General features: G+C 39.6%; 1 protein-coding gene across 3 annotated transcripts in view; it reads left to right on the top strand.

The window, feature by feature from the left end:
- MRPL22 (mitochondrial ribosomal protein L22) overlaps positions 1-1082 on the top strand; it is a 28369-nt gene extending 27287 nt beyond the window's left edge. For all 3 annotated transcript variants that reach the window (XM_032337206.1, XM_032337205.1, XM_032337207.1), the window contains one exon: positions 786-1082. In XM_032337206.1, the coding sequence (XP_032193097.1) occupies positions 786-997 (212 nt within the window). In that variant the 3' untranslated portion in view covers positions 998-1082. The remainder of the gene's footprint in view (positions 1-785) is intronic.
- Positions 1083-13334: the final 12252 nt, after the last annotated feature.

The following is a 13334-nucleotide window of genomic DNA, read 5'->3' as shown; positions in this document are numbered from 1 at the left end:
TTTTTTTTTTTTAAAGATTTTATTTATTTATTTGACAGACAAGAGATCACAAATAGGCAGAGAGGCAGGCAGAGAGAGAGAGGGGGAAGCAGGCTCCCTGCTGAGCAGAGAGCCCGATGTGGGGCTCTATCCCAGGACCCTGGGATCATGACCTGAGCTGAAGGCAGAGGGTTTAACCCACTGAGCCACTCAGGCACCCCCTCAGAGATGCTTCTTGACACCCACTGGTCTGATGTTGCCTCCAGCACCCCATCAGTCTCTCTCACATCACTGTTTAAAGATTTTTTTTTTTTAAGTTTATTTATGACAGGGACAGAGAGCGAGAGAGGGAACACAAGCACAGGGGAGCTGGAGAGGGAGAAGCAGGCTCCCTGCTGAGCCCAATGGGGCGCAAGCCCAGGGCCTGGGATCATGACCTGAGCTGAAGGCAGACACTTAAGTACCGAGCCACCTAGGTGCCCCTCCCACATCACAGTTTAATTCATGGTACTTGTCACTAACTGGAATGATCATGTTTATTTTCTTTTTCCTCTAGAATGTACACTGTGCGGAGGCAAGGCCCTGGCTAGTCTTGTTCACTCTCTTCTCTCCACACCTAGAATAGAGGCTGGTCCTTAATAAGCACTCCAGAGATACTTGTTTTGAGACCGATCTGCTCTCATCAGCCAGTGAACTCATGGAGTCTTAGAATCCGGTCGAGGAAAGGACAGATATTGCTCAGGTGATGAGCTATAGTCTTGGGGATGCGGTCATTTCCTGTAACTCTCTCTGTCTTCCCTGTCTAGCTGAGTCGACGTCAGGGCGAGGCCAGTACCTGAAACGTATCCGATACCATGGCAGAGGTCGCTTCGGGATCATGGAGAAGGTTTTTTGCCATTATTTTGTGAAGTTGGTGGAAGGTCCCCCACCTCCCCGTGAGGCACCGAAGACTGCAGTCACCCACGCCAAAGAGTATATTCAGGAGCTCCGCAACCGGACGATTATTCACACTCTGTGATGGGCTTTCAGACTCCGCAGTGTATATCTATTTTGCCATTTATTTCTTATCAACCAGAAATTAAAGACAAATGCTTTTTATGGTTTGTACTGAGTTAGTGCAATGTGAAGTATAAGTGCTAATTTTATATGAATATTTATAAGGCTTTGCCCGTCCCTTTTGAACCTTTGGGTTTATTTATGCATTTGCAACTTGGAAGGGGAAATCAGCTTTAAACAGTATAATTCAGAAGGCTTGAGTACCTTTGGAAGGGGATGTAAGCTTGCCACCTGCAGGTGGCAGTGTAGATACTGGCGTTGAGTAGAATGTTGCAGAGTAAGAAAGCTTGTCCTTGTTTCCTTTGATTTTTTTCTTGAGACTGGGGAGGTGGTGGTGGAGGTGAGCATAGATACATGTATTTTAGGGCATTCTGTAGTTGCGTTTTTGCTTTCACTGTTGGCATAGGCCAATGGGTGAGGCATTCTATATTTTCCTTTACTGTTTTAGCAGTAACTTGGAATTACAGAAGTTTTTAGATACATTAATCTAGAACTCCAAGAACCCTTTAACTGAGAAAGTTTTCTTCTAGTTAAATAAAGACTGTTTTCATGTCTCCTTCCAACAATGCTTTCTATTGCTTGGATATCTTGTTCTGGATTGATTTATTTTTCAGAGTGAATTCAATTACTGAGAGAATTGAACCAGTCTGAGGGTTGCATTCTAAAATAAGACAGTAGTTTATAAAAAAATAAAAAATTAATAAAAAAATAAAATAAAATAAGACAGTAGGTGGCACTCACTTACCGCATAAGCTAACAAAATTGTTAGTATTAGAGTGTGTGTTCTGCGGCTTGCTGGCTCTCGTTGATAAGGAGGGTTTTCACTGACAAGAAGCATTTGGTCCACAGCCCTAGTCCTCTATACACCCTAGTCAAACTTTGGTATATAGAGGAAGAACCTGGGGTACTTTGCTTGTTAATGCGGACTTCTGGGTCTTGCCCCCGTGATTCTGATTCACCAGGTCTTGTGAGGGGTGAGTATCAGAAGTCTGTATTTTAAAAACAATGAGGACTTCTTGATGGTTCTGTTTATAGGGAACCACACTTGAGAATACTCCTCTAGTCTGAAGAATGTGGCTGTAGGGCCATGTTTTAAGATGGCATTAATGATAGCTACTGTTTACTGGAACCTCATTATTTACCAAGCTTTTTGCTAGTATTTTACATAAGTCTTCACAATATCCTGCAAACCATAAGTGTTATTTTGTTGCTTTATAAAGGAAGAAACTAAAGCAGGTAGAATTCAAATAACTATCTCAGTGTCACACAGTGTGTAAAAATATCAGAGCAATGATTGATTTAGAAACTAGGTTTCTAAAGTACCTGTTTCTGTATACCTAATGAATGTATAGGTGGGTGTTTTTGGCCTATCTAGTTAACGAAATGCATGGGTGAAAAGACAGGGCTCAGTGGAATAAGACACCAAGGCTTAGGACAGATTCATTCTGGGTCATACGTTACTGGCACATGGATTCATGGAAATAACACTGGACTGGTAAAAGACTACCTTTGTTCTAGTCCTGGCATACTCACTAACCAGAAAGAAGACTCTGGGCAGGTCCCTTCCCTCCCTGACCTCTATTTTATTCATCTACAAAACAAGAGGTTCCTTGTTTCATGTAGACACCTTCAGAATCACTTGAGCTGGTTAAAAAAAAATACAAATTCCTAGGTGCTACTCTCACACTAAGTGAATACAAATCTTGAACTTTTAACAAGTGCCCCAGTGACACATACTGGAGAATCATTGGACCAGAGGCTCTCTGTGTTCTCTTTCAGTGCAGATGTTCCATGATTCTTAGCCTGGGAGTTCTGAATTCCTCATGCATGACTTAAACAAACCAGGTGGTGATGTGGACTCCATAACTATTTTGAAAGGGTTAAGGGCAAAGGAAATGAAGGAAATTTGCTGTGACCTAAGCTGAAGTCTTCATTCATCTGGAAATGCTTTTGACGTGTTAAAAAGTGTAATAATAGCTAACATATAGCACTATGTACTTAGCACTGTTGTAAGAACTTTATGTACATCCCCTCAATGAATCGTTGCCATTACAACTGGTGCAGTGTACTTCTGGCTAGTTTCCATGGCCAAGACTGCATTTTCTGACATAAACGAACATTTTGGTTCTTAAAGTTTAACTTTATATGTTCAGAAACAATGTCTGTTAATTATTATTTTTTAAAGAAGCCTCCATGCCCAACTTGTGGCTTGAACTTACGACCCTGAGATCAAGAGTTGCATGTGCCACCCTCTGAGACAACCAGGCACCCCATTAATTATTTTTAACGGCAGTCTCTGAATGCTTATAACTTTCTGCTTGATCAAATAATGATTGGGTGTAACGCATTCAGAAAGTTCACTAATTACTGGTATATAGCTCAGTAAATGATCAACTGGTGAACGTGCTGAAGTAACCCAGTAGACAGAACCTGATAGTAACTCTGAAGTCCCCTTCCTGCCCTATCCCAGTCACTACCCTCCTCCTTTCCCCCAAGGTAATCATTATACTGACTTCTAACATATGATAAGAGTTTTTTGTTTGTTTTGTTTTCATTTTTACTTAAAAAAATTTTTTTTTAATTAACATATAATGTATTTGCTTCAAGGGTACAGGACTGTGAATCATTGGTCTTAGACAATTCTCCACACTCACCATAACACATATCCTCCCCAATGTCCATAACCCAGCCATCCTATCACTCCTCCCCACCCCACCCCCAGCAACCCTCAGTTTGTTTCCTGAGATTAAGTCTCTTATGGTTTGTCTCCCTCCTGATCCCATCTTGTTTCATTTTTTCCCTCCTTACCCCTATGACCTCTCCCTGCCTTGCCTCTCAAATTCCTCATATCAGAGAGATCATATGATAATTATCTTTCTCTGATTGACTTATTTCTCTTACCATAATACCCTCTAACTCCATCTATATTGTTGGAAATGGCAAGATTTCACTTTTTTGAAGGCTGCATAGTATTCCATTGTGTGTGTGTATACACATACCACATCTTTATCCATTCATCTCTTTTTTTAAGGATTTTGTTTATTTATTTATTTGACAGATAGAGATCCCAAGTAGGCAGAGAGGCAGGCAGAGAGTGTGAGAGGAGGAAGCAGGCTCCCCACAGAGCAGAGAGCCCAACACAGGGCTCCATCCCAGGACCCTGGGGCCACGACCCGAGCCAAAGGCAGAGGCTTTAACCCACTGAGCCACAGGTGCCCCTATCCATTCATCTCTTTTTTTTTTTTTTTTTAATCTTTTAAGCAGGCTCCCTGCCGAGCAGAGAGCCTGGATGTGGGGCTCGATCCCAGGACCCCGAGATCATGACCTGAGCCGAAGACAGAGGCTTAAACCACTGAGCCACCCAGGTGCCCCTCCATTCATCTCTTGATGGACATCTAGGTTCTTTCTGTAGTTTGGCTATCGTGGACATTGCTGCTATTAAACATTCAGGTGCTCGTGCCCCTTTGAATCACTACATTCGTATCTTCTGGGTAAATACCCAGTAGTGTGATTGCTGAGTCGTAGGGTAGCTCTATTTTCAACTCTTTGAGGAAACTCCATGCTGTTTTCCAGAGTGGCTGCACTGACAGTGTAGGAGGGTTCCCCTTTCTCTGCATCCTCGCCAGCGTCTGTCATTTCCTGACTTGTTAATTTTAGCCATTCTGACTGATGTGAGGTCATATCTCATGGTGGTTTTGATTTGTATTTCCCTGATGCCAGGTGATGTCGAGCACTTCTTCATGTGTCTCTTGGCCATCTGGATGTCTTCTTTGCAGAAATGTCTGTTCATGTCCTCTGCCCATTTCTTGATTGGATTATTTGTTCTTTGGGTGTTGAGTTTGGTTGATTCTTAATAGATTTTGGATACTAGCCCTTTATCTGATTTGTCATTTGTAAATATCCCATTTTGTCGTTTGTCTTTTGGTTTTGTTGACTGTTCCCTTTGCTGTGCAAAAGCGTTTGATCTTGATGAAGTCCCAATAGTTCATTTTTTGCCCTTGCTTCCCTTGCCTTTGGTGATGTTTCTAGGAAGAAGTTGCTGCTGCTGAGGTCAAAGAGGTTGCTGCCTATGTTCTCCTCAAGGATTTTGATGGATTCCTTTCTCACACTGAGGTCCTTCATCCATTAGGAGTCTATTTTTGTGTGTGGTCTAAGGAGATGGTCCAGTTTCATTCTTCTTCATGTGGCCGTCCAATTTTCCCAACACCATTTGTTGAAGAGACTGTCTTTTTTCCATTGGACATTCTTTCCTGCTTTGTCGAAAATTAGTTGACCATAAAGTTGAGCTTCTATTTCTGGGCTCTCTATTCTGTTCCATTGATCTGTGTGTCTGTTTTTGTGCTAGTACCATACTGTCTTGATGATGACAGCTTTGTAATAGAGCTTGAAGTCTGGAATTGTGATGCCACCAACTTTGGCTTTCTTTTTCAACATTCTTCTGGCTATTCGAGGTCTTTTCTGGTTCCATATAAATTTTAGGATTATTTGTTCCATTTCTTTGAAAAAAAAAATGGATGGTATTTTGATAGGGATTGCATTAAACATGTAGATTGCTTTAGGTAACATTGACATTTTCACAATATTTGTTCTTCCAATCTATGAGCGTGGAACATTTTCCCATTTCTTTGTGTCATCCTCCATTTCTTTCATGAGTACTTTATAGTTTTCTGAGTACAGATTCTTTGCCTCTTTGGTTAGATTTATTCCTAGGTATCTTATGGTTTGGGGTGCAATTGTAAATGGGATTGACTCCTTAATTTCTTTTTCTTCTATCTTCTTGTTGGTGTATAGAAATGCAACTGATTTCTGTGCATTGATTTTATATCCTGACACTTTACTGAATTCCTGTACAAGTTGTAGCAGATTTGGAGTGGAGTCTTTTGAGTTTTCCACATAAAATATCGTATCATCTGCAAAGAGTGATAGTTTGACTTCTTCTTTGCCGATTTGGATACCTTTAATTTCTTTTTGTTGTCTGAGTGCTGAGGCTAGGACTTCTAGTACTATGTTGAAGAGCAACGGTGATAATGGACATAGATGCCGTGTTCCTGACCTTAGTGGGAAAGCTCTGTTTTTCCCCCATTGAGAATGATAGTTGCTGTGGGTTTCTCATAGATGGCTTTGATGATATTGAGGTATGTACCCTCTATTCCTACACTTTGAAGAGTTTTGATCAAGAAAGGATGCTGTACTTTGTCAAATACTTTTTTAGCATCTATTGAGGGTATCATATGGTTCTTATTCTTTCTTTTATTAATGTATTGTATCACATTGATTGGTTTGCGGATGTTGAACCAATCTTGCAGCCCAGGAATAAATCCCACTTGGTCATGGTGAGTAATTCTTTTAATGTACTATTGGATCCTATTGGCTAGTATTTTGGTAAGAATATTTGCATCTGTGTTCATCAAGGATATTGGTGTGTAATTCTCTCTTTTGATGGGGTCTTTGTCTGGTTTTGGGATCAAGGTAATGCTGGTCTCATGAAATGAGTTTGGAAGTTTTCCTTCCATTTCTATTTTTTGGAACATTTTCAGGAGAATAGGAATTAATTCTACTATAAGTGTTTGGTAGAATTCCCCTGGGAAGCTGTCTGGCCCTGGGCTCTTGTTTGTTTGGAGATTTTTGATTACTGTTTCACTCTCCTGACTGGTTATGGGTCTGTTCAGGTTTTCTGTTTCTTCCTGGTTCAATTGTGGTAGTTTATATGGCTCTAAGAATGCACCCATTTCTTCCAGATTGTCAAATTTGCTGTCATAGAGTTGCTCATATGTTCTTATAATTGTTTTATTTCTTCAGTATTGGTTGTAATCTCTCCTCTTTCATTCATGATTTTATTTATTTGGGTCCTTTCTCTTGTCTTTTTGATAAGTCTGGCCTGGAATTTATCAATCTTATTAATTATTTTAAAGAACCAGCTCCTAGTTTCATTGACTTTTTTATTGTTTTTTGGGTTTCTGTTTCATTGATTTCTGCTCTGATCTTTATTATTATCTTTATTATCTTTATTATTTCTCTTCTCCTGCCACGTTTATGCTTTCTTTGCTGTTCTTTCTCCAGCTTCTTTAGGTGTAGGGTTAGGTTGTGTATTTGAGACCTTCCTTGTTTCTTGAGAAAGGCTTGTGTCACTACATACTTTCTCTCAGGACTGCCATTGCTGTATCCCACAGATTTTGAATGGTTGTGTTTTTCATTAATTTTTTCAATTCTTCTTTAATTTCCTGGTTGACCCGTTCAATCTTTAGTAGGGTGCTCTTTAGCCTCCATGCATTTGGGTTCTTTCCAGATTTCCTTTTGTGATTGAGTTCTAGCTTCAGAGCACTGTGGTCTGAAAATACGCAGGGAATGATCCCAATATTTTGGTACTGTTTGAGACCTGATTTGTGACCCAGGATGTGATCTGTTTTGGAGAATGTTCCATGTATATTCTGTTGCTTTGGGATGAAATGTTTTCAATATATCTGTGATGTCCATCTGGTCCAGTGTGTCAGTCAAGGCCTTTATTGATCTTTTGCTTGCATGATCTGTCCATTTCAGTGAGGGGCGTGTTAAAATGCCCTACTATTATTGTATTATTATAGATGTGTTTCTTTGATTTTGTTTTATTAATTGGTCTGTTAGTTGGCTGCTCCCATGCTAGGGGCATAGATATTTAAAATTGTTAGATCTTCTTGTTGGACAGACCCTTTGAGTATGATATAGTGTCCTTCCTCTTCTCTTATTATAGTCTTTGGCTTAAAAATCTAATTGATGTGATATAAGGATTGCCACCCCAGCTTTCTTCTGATGTCCATTGGCATGGTAAATTGTTTTCCACCCCCTCCCTTTAAATCTGGAGGTGTCTTTGGTTCTAAAATGAGCTTCTTGCAAACAGCATATTGATGGGTTTTGTTTTTTTATCCATTCTGATACCCTGTGTCTTTTGATTGGGGCATTTAGCCCATTTACATTCAGGGTAACTATTGAGAGATATGAATTTAGTGCCATTGTATTGCCTGTAAGGTGACTGTTACTGTATATTGTCTCTGTTCCTTTCTGGTCTACTACTTTTAGGCCCTCTCTTTGCGCAGAGGACCCCTTTCAATATTTCCTGTAGAGGTGGTTTGGTGTTTGCAAATTCTTTTAGTTTTTGTTTGTTCCGGAAGCTTTTTATCTCTCCTTCTATTTTCAGTGACAGTCAAGCTGGGTATAGTATTCTTGGCTGCATGTTTTTCTCATTTACTGCTCTGAATGTTCTTTCTGGCCTGTCATGTCAGATTCTGTCAGGTTCTTTCTGGCCTGTGGATAAGTCTGCTGCCAGTCTAACATTTTTACCATTGTGTGTCACAAACCTCTTGTCCTGAGATCCTTTCAGGATTTTCTCTTTGTCACTAAGAGTTGTAAATTTTCCTGTTAGATGACAGGGTGTGGACCTATTCTTATTGGCTTTCAGGGGGGTTCTTTGTGCCTCCTGGATTTTGATGCTTGTTCCTTTTGCCATATTAGGAAAATTCTCTCCAATAGTTCTCTCCAATATACCCTCTGCTCCCCTCTCTCTTTCTTCTTCTTCTGGAATCCCAATTATTCTAATACTGTTTTGTCTAATGGTATCTCTTATCTCTCGAATTCTCCACTCGTAGTCCAGTAGTTGTTTGTCTCTCTTTTGCTCAGCTTCTTTATTCTCTGTCATTTAGTCTAATATATCACTAATTCTCTCATCTGCCTCATTTATCTTAGCTGTAAGAGCCTCCATTTTTCATTGCACCTCATTAATAGCTTTTTAAATTTCAGTTTGGTTAGATTTTGGTTCTTTTAGTTCTCCAGAAAGGGCTTTTATTTCTTCAGACAGGATTTCTCTAATATCTTCCATGCTTTTTTCAAGCCTAGCTAGCACTTTGAGAATCATCATTCTGAACTGTAGATCTGGCGTATTACCAGTATCCGTATTGATTAGGTCCCTAGCCTTTGGTACTGCCTCTTGTTCTTTTTTTTTGTGGTGAGTTTTTCCACCTTGTCATTTTATCCAGATAAGAATATATGAACGAGAGTGTAAAATACTAAAAGGGTGGCAAAGACCACAGAAATATGTGTGTTAACAAAATCAGAAGAGAACCCAAATTGTGGGGAGAAGATGGGGTAAAAAGAAGTTAAAAAGTTAAAGAGAAAAATTAGACTATTGAATAGAACAGAGCCTCCCATTTGATTTTGGGTGTATTCTGGTCTCTTAGAAGAAAATACCTCCCAAAATTTTAAAGAAAAACATATATATACATATATATGTATATATATATATATACAACACACACACACACACACACAAAAGGGTAAACACTAAGGGATGAATATGACCATAAAGGTGAAAATTTAAAAAAATTCTAAAAAGGAGTTGATAAGTTAGTTGGGAAAAGAAAGAAAAAGAAAGTGGAGAGAATTTGCTCAGGTTGCAGACTAGAGCAAAGCCCTGTGCTAGATACAGGGTATGTTTTGATTATTAGTGGAAGTTGTATCCCAAAATTTTTAGAAGAAAAAAACCCTATATGTATACAAAAAATAACATTAGATACAATGAAGGATAAAATAGGAGTATAATGAAGTTCAAAAAAAATTTTTTTAAAGAAAGGTATTGTTAAGATAAACTAGTTAAAAAATGTTAAAAGAGGAAAGAGTAAAAGTTAAAAAAATAGAATAAAAAGAAAAGGAAAAAAATAAAAATTTGATTAACTTTGCAAGACTAAGGAATCATGGGGAGAAAGGCATGAATTCCATGCTTTGCTTTCCTCTCTGGAATTCCACTGTTCTCCTTAATCAGTGAGCTTGGTCTTGGCTGTATGTTCTTGCTGATCTTCTGTGGGGCGGCCTGTTGTAGTGAGTCTCAAGTGTCTTTGCCTAAAGCAGAATTGCTCTACCCTTGCCAGGGCCGGGCTAAGTAATCTGCTCGGGTTCGCTCTCGAGAGTTTTTTTCCCCAAATGCTTTCCTTAGAGCTCTGGAGGATGGGAATGAAAATGGCAGCCTCCCAATATCCAGCCTGGAGGAGCTGAGAGCTTCTCAGTGTGCCCTCGGAGAAAAGCACTTGATCCACTTCCGTCTCATTGTTTTTTGGCCACGCTTGGCGCTCACCCGGCCTGTGACTAAGTGTTTCTGTCTCTGGCACACAGTCCCATTTGGAGTCTCCAAACCCATCCAATTCCTGCTTCCTGAGCAGGAAGGTAAGTTTTTTCAGATCTGCCACTTGTGGGGTCCCTGCTCAAAGAGCAGTGTACTGACTGTGCCACAGATCAGTTTAAGGTAACCCTGAGCTGAGAGCTCATTCCTTGGCTCCGTCTCTGTAGCCAGCTTACCTGGTCTAATACGTGCAAGCTTTTTTACACTCAGACACCCCTGATCCTTTTGTGACCCCACAGCATTTGACACCGCGCTGTCCCTGCGAGGGCTCCACCCCCACTTAGCCTCTGGACTGATGTCCATCAGTGGAGCAGACTTCTAAAAGTTCTGATTTTGTGCTTCGTTGCTCCACCGTTTGCTGCGAGCTGGCCCCTCCCGCCGCGGTCTCTCTTCCTGTTGCTTTGGATTCACTTCTTTGCAGGTCCTACCTTTCAGAAAGTGTTCAATTTTCTTTTTCTAGAATTGTTGCTCTTCTTCTCTTCGATCTCCTGTTAGATTTATAGGTGTTCGGAATGGTTTGATAACTAACTGAACTCCTGTGACCTGATGTCATCTCAGCCTGCTACTCCTCCGCCATCTTGACTCCTCTTCTTTTAATTTTAATACAGACGTTGTAATGATGATTTTAGTTGATTACGATGAATGGGCCCAATCACATATGTAGGTTTAAAATAGGAAATGTTTTTGGAGTAGATGAGCTTTCAGACAGATTCCAAAGCAGGAGAAAGTTGACTAGGTGACATTAACACTTCTGGATTAGGCTCCTTTTCTTCTTTTTTTAAAAATTTTATTTATTTGATAGAGATCACAAGTAGTCAGAGTGGCAGGCAGAGAGACAGAAGCAAGCTTCCTGCTGAGCAAAGAGCCAGATGCGGGGCTCGATCCGAGGACCTGAGATCATGACTTGAGCTGAAGGCAGAGGCTTAACCCACTGAGCTACCCACGCACCCCTAGGTTCCTTAAGTCTCTGTCTCTGATGTAACTGTCAAGGGTCAGATCTCTGTATGAAAGAGATTTGTTTATTTTTAAGTCAAACCAGCCTACTATGAATTTGAAATACCTTGGATGGAAGAGAAGAAATATCAGTAGGTGAATAACACTTGTGCATCAAGTAAAACATTTTTTTTTAGATTTTATTTTAATTCAAGTTAATTCACATATAGTGTATTATTGGTCACAGTGGTAGTATTTAGTGATTCATCATTTGTATATGACACCCAGTGCTTATTATTTCAAGTGCCCTTCTTAATGTCCATCCCCCAGTTACCCTATCTCCTTCAGCAACCCTCGATTTGTTCCCTATAGTTGAGTCTCTCATGGCTTATCTCCCTCTCTATGTTTATCCTATTTTTTTTCCTTCTCTTCCTCTGTGTTCATCTGTTTTGTTCCTTAAATTCCACATATGTTTTTGGGGTGTTGAATTTGATAAGTTCTTTATATATTTTGGATATTACCCCTTTATTTAGTAAATATCTTCTCCCACGCAAATATCTTCTCCCATTCTGTAGGTTGTCTTTTAGTTTTTTTGGTTGTTTCCTTTGCTGTGCAAAAGCTTTTTATCTGGGTGAAGTCCCAATAGTTCATTTTTGCTTTTGTTTCCCTTGCCTCTGGAGATGTAAGAAAAATGTAAGAATTACAGTAAGAAGATGTCTTGGCCAAGGTCAAAGAGGTTGCTGCCTGTGTTCTCTAGGATTTTGATGGTTTCCTGTCTTACGTCTAGGTCTTTCATCCATTTTGAATTTTATTTTTGTATGGTGTAGGAAAGTGATTCAGTTTCATTGTTGTGAATGTGGTTCTCCAATTTTCCCAACACCATTTGTTGAAGAGACTGTCTTGTGTGTGTGTGTGTGTGTGTGTGTGTGTGTGTGTGTGTGTGTGTTGGCTATTCATTGCTGCTTAGTTTAAGATTGGTTGACCACAGAGTTGAGGTGTCTGTTTTTGTGCCAGTACCATACTATCTTGACAATTACAGCTTTGTAATACAGCTTGAAGTCTGTAATTGTGATGCCTCCAGCCTTGGTTTTCTTTTTCAATGTTCCTTTGGCAATTCAGGGTGGTTTCTGGTTCAGTACACATTTCAGAATTGTTTGTTCCAGGTCTGTGAAAGATGCTGGTATTATTTTGATAGGGATTGCATTGCTTGTGTAGATTGCTTTGAGTAGTACAATCATTTTAACAATATTTGTTCTTTCAATCCATGAGCATGGAATGTTTTTCCATTTCTTTGTGTCTTTTTCAGTTTCTTTTACTAGTGTTCTATAGTTTTCAGAGTATAGATCTTTTACCTCTTTGGTTAGCTTTATCCCTAGGTATCTTACGGGTTTTGGCCCAATTATAAATGGGATCAATTCCTTGATATCTCTTTCATCTTCTTTACTGTTAGTCTATAGAAATGCAACAGACCTCTGTGCGTTGATTTTATATCCTGCATCTTTGCTGAATTCTTGTAACAGTTCTAGCAATTTTTTTGTTGGAGTCTTTTGGTTTTTCTACACAGAGTATCATGTCTTCTGGGAAGAGTGAAAGTTTAACTTCTTCCTTGCTGATCTGGATGCCTTTTATTTCTTTTTGTTTTCTGATTGCTGAGGCTAGGACTTCTGGTACTATGTTGAACAACAGTGGTGAGAATGGACATCCCTGTCATGTTCCTGATGTTGGGGAAGTGTTCTCAGTTTTTCCCCATTGAGGATGATATTAGCTGTGGGTCTTTTGCATATGGCCTTTATGATGTTGAGGTATGTTCCTTATATCCATACTTTCTTGAGGGTTTTTATCAGGAAAGGATGCTGTATTTTGTTGGATGCTTTTTCTGCACCTGTTGAGAAGATCATATGATTCTTGTCCTTTTAATAGTGTGGTGTATCACATTGATTGATTTGTGGATGTTGAACCACCCCTGCAACCCCGGAATAAATCCCATTTGGTTGTGAATAATCCTTTCAATGTACTGTTGGATCCTACTAGCTAGTATCTCGCTGAGAATTTTTGCATCCATGTTCATCAGGGATATTGATATGTAATTCTTCTTTTTAGTGGGGTCTTTGTCTGGTTTTGGGATCAGGGTAATGCTGGCCTCATAGAATGACTTTAGAAGTTTTCCTTCTATTTCTATTTTAAGAAACAGTTTTGCAAGAATAAATATTAAGTCTTCTTTAAA

The sequence above is a fragment of the Mustela erminea genome, chromosome 3, assembly GCF_009829155.1.
Source record: "Mustela erminea isolate mMusErm1 chromosome 3, mMusErm1.Pri, whole genome shotgun sequence".
Classification (NCBI taxonomy): Eukaryota; Metazoa; Chordata; class Mammalia; order Carnivora; family Mustelidae; genus Mustela; species Mustela erminea.
Note: the sequence above shows the minus strand (reverse complement) of the source record. Positions and strands in the feature narration are given on the sequence as shown.